A 13,373-nucleotide genomic window follows, 5' to 3' on the forward strand; every position below is an offset into this window, starting at 1 on the left:
CCTATGGAGGACTGCATTTGTGGTTTTTCACTAGAGTTCCGGACGTCCAGGTTTGTTCCTTCAAATGTTCAATTGTGACAGTCATGGGTGCCTTCTTTAATGCAATTACAGTTTTTTATCAGTTCCTATCATCAAACAGCACCAACACCCCTCACAATGTCTCCATCAAAGAGGGTGGTGGTTAAGTAAGAGAACTATCGGACGATGACTGTAGCGAAGAACCCTATGCTCATCAGCTATCGCAGCACAGCCGGCCTTCGTTAAGTTACAGGGAAGGGAGATTTGGTGCATTTCGTGATCGTATTTCATTTACCTGAAACAGCAGCCGGGACAATGATCAATATAGAAGCTGACCAAGTGACACGCGAGCATATATGTGCGTGTGCAGCAATGCAGTGACCAGGTTTTCTCACCGCTTGTGGAATAAAGACTTACTTTCTGGCCAATTCAGTACATATTTAAAACTGTTTATTCTGACTATTATGCGGTCCTCGCCAATTCCGAATTGCCATTCAGCGACTGCACCACACATTATCAAGTGCATAATCCAAAGAGGCTCTCTTTCGCTTTATTCAAATAATTTTGTGGTCCCCTTGGAGTTTGATTAGTGAGGTTCCACTGTATTCGTGATGTATAAAGGCTATATTTCTACAAACCATCCAGGTAATGAATTCAAACTGCAGAACTTCACAACATAGACGTCAAGGCAGCTCACAGCGTAATCAAGCTTTTGAGATATTCACTGAGTGCCAAACAGGCGCTAGGTGGAATGCAAGTGCAAGCAGCTACTGCTCTCGTTCCACACTCAGGCCAAAGAGCAAAGCCTTCATTGACTCTGTACTGTCACTTTCAATGTATATCACCCCTTATCCTGCACATTGGCTTGTGATGTACGAAATGCAAAAGATCTTAAAAGTGATGCAAAAGCAATGAACTGGTAAGACTTTACAGGAAATACCTCGACCCATTTAACTCTTTTGTTACCAGGTCTATTAAGTTTTAACACATTTAAAGTATAACTGTGGAGCTCAAGTGAAGTAGATGAAAGCTAAAGAAAGTGTATATATGTGAAATATATAATTGGGCTACATCTGATTGGATGAGAAGTAAATTCATATTAGAAACAGAGAAAACAGAACTCTGACCAATATGGCATTATCAAAGGTGTTGGCAGAGTGAACAATGCTTCCATGTAGAAGCCAGAACATCAACCCCTTTGCCAACACCATTTTGGTCAGAGTTCTGTTTTTTCCATTTCTAATATGGAGTGCATATGTGCTGCAACTGACAGCAGGAGAAATGAGAATAAAAATTATGAAAATCAAAGCGCACCCAACCCAGGACACTTGCTGCGTGGCTCAGTGAGTAACCATGATTACACTGTTGACCCCATTGAAGGTAATGGGGTCACTGGTCTGCACATATAAGCAGTATAATGAAAAAGTAACTACCACAACATATGTTACGTTACCACTCTAGTCAAAGTTTAATGCATTTATTAATACTAGAAAGAAATCTTATGCCTAATCATTCAACTAACACAGGTATCATAGGTAGCACAAAATTTTGGGGACTTTCCATGACTGTATCTTCTGCTAGTAAGTCTTTGTTCAAAACTCTGTCGTTCATTGTTGCACTGTTACTTCATCACTTGACAGCAATGTCTACTCAGGGCTATCACTTGTGCAATATGCCTACTCAAATTTCCAGCTGGGCACAAGAACCTCAGATTGCAATTTTTTAGAGCGCAGCTCTTAGGCACCCATTTCTGCGTTGAGCTTCGGTGTGCTCCGTCCTCCCTCGGTGTAACCGAGCAAGCGCAGAGAGCTGCGGTGAATGGAAGAAAGCGACAACTGAGAGAATGCAAGGAGAAAAACGAAGGAGGAGGCTACAGTGGAAGCATGAGGTGGACAGTGGAGGAGGAGAGTATGGCAAAAGGGTGAGGGAGGAGCAGAAGACTGCGATAACAAAGAGAGCGCGAGGAGGAAAGCAGAGGTCACCACCTCGAAGCACCACCAGATGGCACTCGTATCTGCGCATCCACGGCAGTGGCTGCATCAGCCATTCGGGGGGAAGAAAAAAACAGAGAAAGCTCACCTTCGCACACAGCATTGAAGCGGCTGAAGCGGCTTCCCCTTGCGGTTCGAATTAACGAGCTTTTACTGTACTTCGCTGTTCAGGGCATCTCTTCTCACATTCTTAAAGGGATAGTGAATAAAAAATTTGTCGCCGAGATTTCTGTCTCCAGTGATAGCTGTCGCACCGAGAGCGACCAAAACAACACTCTTTCTGAGGAGAAGTGAGCGAAAAGTAATTATTTTAATGAATATTTCTCAAATCACAGCACCTACCGGCCTCCTCCGAAAGCTTTGGCAAAACCGGATGTCACGTCACGCTTACCCACCTCGAGGCCCATTGCGAGCGATCGTCCACACTGAGCGCGCGAAGGGGCGAGTTGACGTTTGCAGCAACGCGCTTTCTTTGTTCGACCGCCCTATTCGTACCACTTCCTCGTGTGATCTGTTCGAAAACCTCGTCTTTCATCTCGTGGATTTGTGGTTTGATGTGTGGAGCAGCCGTGTCAACGCCGCAAAATGCCGAGGGTATGCTGTACGCATGTGAAAACGGCAGGCAGCGGTAGTCTTTTTCTCGCGTACTTGTTCACGCTGTAGTTTTGCGCACAGGTGCCGTGTGACCGTAATTTGTCGTTTGTACGACGTTCTGAGCCAGATGTTTGGCCAATTCTGCCAGAATGAATCGAAATCCGCATAGTCTGAAGCGACGGCTGACGAAAAAAAATTCGCCGACATCAGACTGGTGGCGCCATCTCGTTTGCACCAAGGGAAGGAGTGCTCGGCTGCGATGAAACAACGGGACGCTGAAACCGCAGCGCATGTACTCGTTCACTCCGTGAATAACAAGACGTTGCCTGCTTACAGAGGCGCATTTCAGTCACTGCACAAGCCTGGCTTCAATCCTCACCCGTTGCTTCATCGCATCTATTCTCAAAACAGCTACTTGCGCGCATCAAGCACCTGCCGCGCGAGAGTCGGCAGCCGACTGTTATGCTCACGCCGCCGGCCACACCTGCTCCGATGGCGTAGGTAAAGGGAGGTCTACACGCGTCAATATCTTCAACGATTTCTACGTTTTCTTTTTTTTTTTGTACAGTGTGTACTCACGGCACCTGTATTGTGCATTGGTGGCTTTCATGTTTTACGCGCTAGCATCTACCCATCCATGCGGGCGGAGCAAGCCGCTTTGCGCAGAACGCAGAGTAAATTCCTTACGTCGCCTGACATTGCATAGCCTGAGGCATAAGCGTCCTCGCTCTGTTGAAGCCAAACATGGCAAAGCGTTTGCGTGAGTGAATCACGCTGGGCGCACCGCCACGGATGCAACACTGTCAATGAGGCGTGCGCCTCTGGTCTCGCAAACTCATTCGTGACAGGTACGAGCTTGCAATCCGAGCCGCAGGAACCGCGTTTATATCTGGCTTCCACCTATGATGCCGCCCCTGATCTCTCAGGGCGAACGCGTGTACATGGAATGCACAGTGTAAACACCTCTTTTGCTGGTCCAGACCCTCTCGGCACCGCGGAAGGGGACTGCTGCGGCGGGTCGTCGTCAATTTCGCTTGACGACGCGGACGGATCGTAGGCATACGCCTTTATCGTTCGTGGTCGTTCAGTAGGCCGCTCATCCAAGTCGGAGTCATAAATTCCGCTCATGCTATCGCTCTCACTAGAACTTTGCATTTTGCACTGCGCAGCGCGAGGAAAACAAAACTGCGCAGCCGGCCAGCTCGCTCCGCGGCTGCTGAGGGTAGGTGTGACGTCAGATCCGCCGGCTTGTTGTCGGGAGCGCTTTGCGAGTGACGCGGTGGTCGCTCATAGAGAGTCAAAAATAAAGCCATCCGCTCAAAAGTAACCCGAATAATGACTATATACTATAGCAATCGTGTCTTAGGAATGCAATTGTGGGGCTTTCTCTATATTCTTCGATTTTTATTCTGTATCCCTTTAATCAAGAAATGGTATGAATCCAAGCATGGACATTGCCCATGTGAAAGCAACAGATCGTCCTGGCACATGCATGACTGCTGAAATTGACATAAAATGTGCAAGCCCTGGGAAGTTTTTTTCAGTAGGTAAAATACACTGCACTCAAGTCATCACGAAATTATGTCTAACCAGTATGGCAATGACAATGAGGCCTCAAGAGAGTAATCTCAGTGACTGTCTTCCTGCTAAATATATTCTGCAGACACAAAGAACTGCCCCTATCTGTACATCCACATGTGCTCGTACATCTGCATGAAGGCCACTAGCATGTGTGCTATGCAATAGTCTTAATACTGTAGTAACAAATTCTTAGAGAAAAAAATGAACTATGGTTTCTCTTTCTTAGGAAAGTTGCAGAGTTGTCCCTGTCTGCTCAAACAAAATAATTTCGTAAAAGTACAAAGTACAAGGTTACGCTATCTCTCCATACATACCTTCCACAGCTTTGTAGACCTTCTGGCCCATGCTGTTTTTAATGGTGTACTTGTTCTGAGTTTCAAATCCAAGAAATGCTGAAAAGCAAAAAATAATGAAATCCTCACCAATGTCTCAAGGCCTAGAGCTTCTCACTTAAAGACAAAAAATATATAGAAGGTACACTTAGCAGAGAAGCCGAGAAGCGATGTGTATAAAAGTTAAAGAACAATAGTTTTGACAAGAAGGAAGTTAACTGAAGATGTTCAAACAGCTAAATATTTTAACATTTTCAGATACTAATGTACAAAAAGCATAAGACATTTGCTCAAACCACCATCTACGCAACGATGCTTACAAGTACTGCCAGCACTGTTGTAAGTAGGGATTCAAATCAGCACCAAAATGACATAATAAATGGCACTTGACTGCCACTCACAGCAGTGTTTTCACATTTTTACAGTTTATTTCTTGCACCATGTGCAAATCAAGTCAGCTTAACAAGATGCGTTTTGAACAGGTTGGTTCATGATACGGAATAAATTAAAAGAGCACAAAATGACAGACACAACAGGGAACAGCACAAGCACTAACAACTAATGCACTTCAGGAAGAAGTAAAAAGACAGTTAATCTCGAAAAAGTTCTCAAAGAATTGACTGATCTTTGTTTTGATCCCCTCTGGCGAAATTTGTTCTTGCGCATGTGCAGATCATGAACTGCCTGTTTGCTTCTTCCTGAAATACTTCAGTTGCTAGCAAGCACCTGTGCTGTATTTTCTTCCTGCCCACGCCTTTTCTATGCTCGCTTAGTTTATTCCAATCCAAGTCAGCCTATGTGCAAGCTGCATTCAGCCTATAGACTTGACGCACTCAGAATGTCTTCCGTATTCTCGTTTTCTCTGACAATGTGGTTTCTCAGCTTACAGAGAGCTGTATGGCCACACTGCAAATAGATCTGCATCGACTGGACACCAAACTGCAGCTTTCATTGCCAAACCCCAGCGATGAGGTGCTGGTTAGGCCTAACGGAGAAGAGAATGTGGCCACGACTAAAATTTATTACTGGGCAGCATGGGGAGTGTATGGAAAACTGTCCGAAAAGGTTTGCCGCTATGTTTATTTTTTTCTTATGAGTGGCCGACATGTGATAGGGGGCCTGAGATCCCGCGAGTGGGCCAGACTAAAAAAACATTTCATTCTGGGGTTTTAGGTACAACAAAATGATCAGATTATGGGGCAGCACGTAGTGGGGGACTCCGGGTTAATTTTGACCACCTGGAATTCTGCAAGTGAACCCCATGTGCAGTACATGGGCATTTTTTACATTTCGCCCCCATTGAAATGTGCTCACTATGACTGGGATTTAATCCCTCGACCTCGTGCTTGGCAGTGCAATGCTATAGCCACTAAGCCACCACCGGTGGTCACGGGCTAGAATGAGGGCCATAGAAGTGGCATTCAGGTTCGCAAGCGACCAGCCGACAACTACAGCAAGTGTGTTAACCAAGTTCACCTCTTCATTTACTCGACAGAGTGGTTTAAGTTCACATATAGGCAGGCAGCACTGAGCTGAATTTGTGCTGAACAGCCTAAACTGCCGGTGTCATGCAGGCAAGGCTGCATGTGACATGCGTACGTCGCGACAACATGCGACACGCATCGAGCTGTGCAGAACATGGCCACAGCCTTATTCATCATGAAATTTTAGGTATGCTGAACTACACCATGGAGCAAAATTTTGTATGCAATTTTTCTGTGGCATTGGGATCCTAAAAAACAAAGAATGCTGCAGAACTTGAAGTTATGCATGAAAATATCTGAATAACAGTACCTTGAAAATAAACTGTTCTGTGAAATGAAACTGTTGCTATTTTTGCAAGTACACACTTTCTTCAAAAAAAAGTAAACTTTTAGCTATTGTGCCAAATTTTTATCCAAATCCCACAGCTATATTTGAACTATTTGCTTTGAACATAGTGACATTATGCTTTGATAAATGTTGCAACCACTGCATTGAATGCACAATTATGCAATGGCGTCAGCCTTCTGTGAAGTTGAAAAAAATACATTGTCATTTACAGTTTTTACAGAAGCTGGTTTTTGTTAGTTTGTGATTATTTTCTCCTTTTAACTCCTGTATTCATAAATAAACAAAATAACTGATTTTCATTCAGTGCACATCACTATAAAAACTAAATTTTTGCAATCACCACTACACATTTATTTATGCATAAAGCTCGTCGTGTAGAATGAATCTTTTCAACGCTCGTAGTATTTGGTTACATTGAACTGTTTTTTGCATGCTGCCATATTTACTTGCATAATGAATGGACCTTTCTCACGTAAAACTGAAGTAAAGTTTTGGGGTGCACTTAATAGGCCGGGTGAATTTTATGGGAACTTTTTTGAAGGAGCATGAATTGAAAAGGAAGTTGATAATGACCAAGGAAATGTGTAGTATGTAACTTAACTATCCAGTAAGTATACTGCAGATATATTGTAAATGTAGAAGTAAAAATACTGCAGGTCCACTATTTGCAAATGGCGGGAGCTTTATTTATTGCACCTTACTCTGCATCAGAAGCCGACATCTGTAAAAATTGAGGAACTCCTAATAGCAAGACTGCATAATAGCAAGCAATAGCATAACTGTGTTTGAGAAGGCAGTCATTAAGAAAGAGGCATGTACCTTCTCAAACACAGTCGGTCGCACCGCATGAGCTGTGTGGTCCACCCATTGCTCGCTTTAAAATGTGCGATGCCATGCTGTCTTGCCATAACTTGTGCGTGCATCCTGATAATTTCATGCAAAATGACACAGCCTTCCTTTTTCCTAACATATTGGAACCGTCTTCCACACAAGAAAGCTTTCCGGTCCAGACCGCAGGAGGCGCGACACGTCCGATTCGTAGCAAGCTGCTTGTCATGCTGCTTCTGCCAGTCGTGCACGCACACTTCAACCACATCGAAATGCCTCCCGACAGCACGATTCCCACGCTCCACCGCAGATTCCACGGCCCTTGACTTAAAGCCGGCCATATATTAACTGGAATTACGGCCCATCGCCCACAGCAAAAGAGGCAGAAAAGCAAGCAACAGATAATGCTGCCATAAAATGGATGCCTTCGAAGTGGAAAAAAAAAACTTGCGCATAGCTCATCACCAGCACACCGCTTCTAGCTGTGCAACTGTTTATGCATTGTTTTGACTGGCCGTCGCACTGGCACCATGGCAGAGAGCATTCATTTTTCCTCCGGGAGAGCACTTTCAATGGCATATACTATCAGCATCAGTTGTAGTGAGTGAACTGGGAAACTGCAGCATGGTTGTTTGTTATCAGGACTACACGGGACCAAAGATGGGGGTACAATTATTACGAGGGGAAAAAAAACTAAATCCCAGTTTTGAAGAGCAAAGTTGAGGGTGCAGGTAACATTCAAGTGAGTTCAGTGTGCAAGTAAATACAGTATGAGCCTTTAAGTAGAATGTGTATATGCGACATGATCTGTATCTTTTTGATGCACTATAATGCAAAATATGAAATGCAAACAGACAAGTCCAAAATACAACTCTTACAAGTAACAACTTAAAAGCACAATTCAACAGTGATATATGTACCTTCACAACATGTGCATAGGCCCCAAACTAAGCACACAAGTTGAAATGAAATGAAGGCAGAAACGAAAGAACAAGTCCTAGGTAGCCCTAACTTGTTAGCGTTTAATTAGTCCACAGTGGTACTGTACCGTACTGTTTCTCTTGGTACAACCAATCGCTGCTATTATTGCGATTCCCCTTACTGTAATATCTTCAGCCAATAGGAATACAGTAATAAATAATTTCGACTCACCTTCCAGCATCTCCACTTTTTGATGCATCAACAGTTGATCTACCGACGTGAGGTATTCTAAACCGGGCGGGCAGCTTGGAACACCTGGCAACATCCCCATTGGTGCTGAAAAGTATGTGGCAATAGCCCAAATTTATTTGCATATAAGTGAGATCCAGTAGGGGAAACACATAATACCAAAACCAACTACTAGCAGTGGGTTTCCAAGAGCTACAAGAAAGTTTCAAAATTAACAAAAGGCTTCAAGAGTTTTATATAGCAGAAAAGCCAGCACTACAGAGCAACCATAGAATGTTCAAAAAAGGTGAATCCAGATAGACTTATTACAACTTAAAATATATCTCAAATGACCAGTGATGGTCTTATGTCATGTAGTCACTATGGAAAACCTGTGAGTTGAAAGAAAGGACAGTATGAAAGGCACACAAGTGGCCTATAATGAACAGGAATCAGACCACAGTGTCTTTACACAGCAAAAAAGAATGGAAAATGATATGGACTACAACAGACCAACCATTTAAGAAATGGTAAATGCAATTTCTTTTTTCTATGCAACTGGATTACAGGCGGAGAAAATCATGTTGTGCTGTTAATATGAAAGCAGTGTGGTCATAATGCAAATATGCAAGTGTTTAAGAAGTGCTTTTACAAAGTAAAATAACCCAATGAGCACGAGGCACCAAGGATTTTCACAATTTTCAAACCACACTTCAAACAAAAATGGTCTACAGAAAGCACTTAATTTCTAGAAACTCCCCATTTTAACCTCAGGAATGACATTACATAAATAACAACAGTTCTTTAGAAATGTATAGACCTGTGTTTAAGCCCTGCCTTATGGCAGAAGAGACTTAAGCACCAAAGCTGCGAGTCAGCGGATGTTCATGGCATCTTCCACTGTCCTTCGTTGTTTGTGCTGTTCCCTTTTCCATTAAATGCTAAAGGCTATCACATTTAGAGTCTAAGGACAGTGTGCTACCTGTTTCTTCCACTTGACTGGGATGGCAGTCATCATAATGTACATTCAAATGAGTTGAATGGGGTGATAGTTCAGAAAATGACAAACAAGAATTATAAGCAAACCAGATGAACAGTGGGCTAATACTAGTGTGTAGGACAATCTGCCTAAACAAGTGAAAGGATTGGTCATGAGAGGCCATCAGTTTGCTGCCCATCAGATCTGAAGGGGCCCCAATGCCAGACTTGCATTTCAGGCACCACTTTTCCAGGTACTATAAAAAAAAATAAGAAAAAGATCCCTTCTTAACCATTTAACCTTGCACCTTGCAAACTTTGCCCTTTTTAAAGGCTGAAGGGCACCCTTCATGATTAAAAAGTTTAGCTTGTTCTCCGCTGATGCGTCAGCAGTACACCAAAATGCAAATTAGACTCATGAAGAGGCACAACAGCCATGCGCTCATAGCTGCAATCATCGGGAAAATGCGGATGTGTCAGGTTGCCTACATTGCTAGCTGCCAGGAAATTGAGCTTTGAAAAGTACTTCATTGAAAAACAATAAGGGAACCTCAGTATATTAATGTACTTCACATAGTACCACATAAAAAGAGGCCAAGTAATCAAACTTCAATTAAATGCAATTTTTTTTATTGTATTGCGCCCAGTTTGTAATCCCATGAGATACATAACATTCTTTTTGTGAGCGTGTGTGGATTCTAATACCACAGGACGCGATACTGCACATAAAAAAATCGGTACTTAAGAAGATGCCATACTGTTCCCACATCACCATTTAACTGGCTCAGGCACTATGCATCCCTGTAACTACACCATCTTTAAGAAAACCAGCAGCAACACATGTCATGGCATGTTAATGCTGTTGTTGCTTTGCAAATGACACAAAGTGGCACAATGTTAGGATTGAGGCTGAGTGACCTCTTTCTGAAAAACAGCATGTCATGAGTCTACAGGGCAAACAAAATTAAAATAATTCTGTATTTTTCATTTGCTGCCTGTTCAGAAAGCCCATCTAAAGAATAGCTGAAGTTACTAGACAGAGAAAGAGTTACAACATTTACTGCAGTGCACAGTATTAAAATAAATCCTTTCATATTTTAGACCTTTTCACCAGACACAGCTTGCCAGTGTGCTAGAAAGAAGGAAGGCATCAAATGCCCTAGTTTGCTGCTCACTGTTACGAAATGCCCAATTCTTGATTTCACTTTCACAATCTTTACTGCAACCAATTTCAATCTTGAAAATGTGTACCAACATAAACAATTCTGGCAAAACTTTCATATAGCCAAAGCTTACAAGGACAGTTGAGATGCAGATAGTCAGGATTTTCTCAAGCCATGTTATATAAAGTAGATTTATTTATCTATATTGTATTGTGTGACATGCAACATTGTTACAACGATGGAAATTTTAATTGAAAATCAATGCGAAGGCTAATACGATAGAGAGAAAGCTCATTTTCCGCAGTGCCAGGTGCGTTGACAGTTTGCATTTTTCTGTCACAACGTTTCAATGGCTCATAGTGGACAGGTGTATTGTCATCAAACAGCTGCAACCCAGACGTTGTAGACGCGTTTCAAAAGAGTGCAGCGGCACCGACTGGGAAGCCTTGACAATGTAATTCTTTAAGGCTATCACTTCTACGTTGCCCATATATTTCAATGAGGGGGCACAAAGTGGCTAGTTCTCGCATATGGAGGCGGGGGGCAGGGGGGGTGTAGTATAAGCTAGAGTATGTTATCATAGCTGCAGTGAATTGAGGGAAGCATCATTTTGACTGGCACACCATTTGTTGAACAACTGAATCAATTTCATCCCTCCCACCACCTTAATTTTTGTACTGAAAAGCATTAGTCAAACTTCTTCACATTGCAAAGTACCCATGCACACAACTTTCAAAGCAACAATTTTGTGCACATTTTGCACAGAAATTCCCAGACAGCCACTATCACAACAGCCTTCATATTTGTAAGCCTGCAAAGCTTACCCATATATTCACATTGCTTTGTAAGTTATTAAGGAAGCATTCCTAAATGATGCAAACCACCAGACTTTGCACTAATCAACCTCTTGGCAAACTGAAAGTTAACCTCAATGGCATAATCTTTCTTTCTATATCTCATTGTCATAGTGCAGCTTCTTGATAGAATTCCTTCTACAAAAGTCATTTGAGCAGCAAAGCATACTAACACTTGTTCTTGCATTTCAATCTTTAAATTTTAGAGATATTTCTTGAACAAAAAGAAGTACTGCAAGCAACTACCTTTTTAAGAATATTTCCTACAGATGACAACCATAACTGTACAGCCTTTAAAGGTTATAATCAACCTATGTTTCAAAGAACATAAATCCTGAGGAAGACAGCCGAAAGGATGAAGTTCTGCTTACCACCGTCTCCACCAGGAGGAGGGTAACCACCAGCACCCATTGGTGGTGGCTGTGTGACTGGCATTCCTGGACCCATTGGCATGAACTGCACGTCTCCCTGTGGAGGTGGGTAGCCCATAGCCGGTGGATAACCACCCTGCATTGGCGGCGGGTAGCCTTGGCCAGGTGGTTGGTACCCTTGTGCAGGTGGTGGGTAACCGTGGGTACCTTGAGGGTACCCCCCTGGACTAGGCGGTGCATAACCAACATTAGGTGGCGGGTGGGGCTGAGCTGGGGGGTAACCACCGTCAGCAGGAGCATAGGGAGGATAGCTCATGGTGTAATCTGGAACTTGATGTGATCAACTGTTATAACCTGCATAAACAATATTCATCCTCGTTAGACGCACAGATGCAATAATGACGTAACATAACCGCCACGAAAGTGGGGCAGTGTTTAATGACAAAGGAAATTGTTGAGCGTAAGTAAATTTCAACTATGTGGGCAACGATGCAAGGCCAGTTCATTGGTGCAATTCACCTTGCTTTCAAAAATAAAAGCGCCGTTTGACAAATACACGCTTTGAGGAAATTAACAGCAGTGTTTATTCCACAAGAACAACAGTTTATGTAAATCCTCCTTTATGTGCTGGACAAATATGTGGCTAAATAGTAAGTGTTATGTTTGTCAAGGTCTATCGAACTAAAAACAATGACTTTGCTTTCAATTCACTACAATGGTTCCTTTCCCTATGTATGGTATCACTGAAGCTCCTACAATTTTCTTTCAACAGTGTTTACCAGACAGTGACATTTATTTATAACTTATAAAAATATCTATATAACACCTGCTCAAAAGCAGTCGAATATATGTAAGACATGAACGTGAAGGTGCAAGCCAATTCAACAGCATCTCGATTGGAACTGCAAAGCACTGTACTCCTGCAAATACAGGGCCGTGCGCGTTAAGGACCGCAGTATCACCTTGCCACAAATGTCATCAACATAGCGGCGGCATCTACGTGCTCCGTGCCGCACCGACTTCCTCATTGAGTGGCCTTCAGCGTCAAATCGCAGACGTGTTAAGAGCGCAGAGTAGTAAGAGAATCCATCTGTCTTTAGACAAGGTGACAATTAAATGAAAAGGGTTAATAGGCGGAGGCCGGAGCCACAGGGATGAATAAAACTGATGCAGGAAAAACAGCAGGAAAAGTGCAATTGGTCACAGACGTCCATTTCGTTGCTGGTACCCGAACAAATCTTTTTTAAAAAAGCAAAATTTCGAACGAGCTTGTACTTACAGAAGCGAGGTGATTCACTTTCCTGGCACTCGACGGCTCGTGGGACGCCCACAATAGCGACCGGCTCCGTGTTGTAAACAAACCTTCAGACACAACACGTATGTCGCGCGACGGGCCTGACGGGTACAAAAACGAACGTACGACGGCAGTGGCGACGGTGTACCAAGGGAAAACAAGAGCCGAGCCAACGCGTAGTAGCGCAAAAGCGCAGCTGTTGAGAACAACTACGGGAGCAGCAGTCTGTCGACAAAATGTATCCAACAGTGCATCATAAGTGCACTTATGTCAGCAGGCTTTTTTGCTCGATGTTATTTTTTGTAACGTCTTGGCCTGTTCGACGACGCAGACCAACGCCTCCTTGTTGCAGCAGACTCAGTAGTTGCAAGCATCCATATAAGGACG

General features: G+C 43.2%; 1 protein-coding gene across 3 annotated transcripts in view; it reads right to left on the reverse strand.

Annotated features, from left to right (window-relative positions):
- LOC135900251 (phospholipid scramblase 2-like) overlaps window positions 1-13,373 on the reverse strand; it is a 43,003-nt gene that overhangs the window by 28,216 nt on the left and 1,414 nt on the right. For 2 of the 3 annotated variants that reach the window (XM_065429680.2, XM_065429679.2), the window contains exons 2-4: window positions 11,693-12,046; window positions 8,330-8,434; window positions 4,499-4,576 (exon numbers count right to left, since the gene is read on the reverse strand). In XM_065429680.2, coding sequence (XP_065285752.1) covers window positions 4,499-4,576; window positions 8,330-8,434; window positions 11,693-12,008 — 499 coding nt within the window. In that variant the 5' untranslated portion in view covers window positions 12,009-12,046. Of the gene's footprint in view, window positions 1-4,498; window positions 4,577-8,329; window positions 8,435-11,692; window positions 12,047-12,971; window positions 13,316-13,373 lie in introns of those variants that run through there. The other variant, XM_065429678.2, reaches the window with a different exon arrangement.

This window comes from Dermacentor albipictus, chromosome 1, assembly GCF_038994185.2.
Source record: "Dermacentor albipictus isolate Rhodes 1998 colony chromosome 1, USDA_Dalb.pri_finalv2, whole genome shotgun sequence".
Taxonomy (NCBI): Eukaryota; Metazoa; Arthropoda; class Arachnida; order Ixodida; family Ixodidae; genus Dermacentor; species Dermacentor albipictus.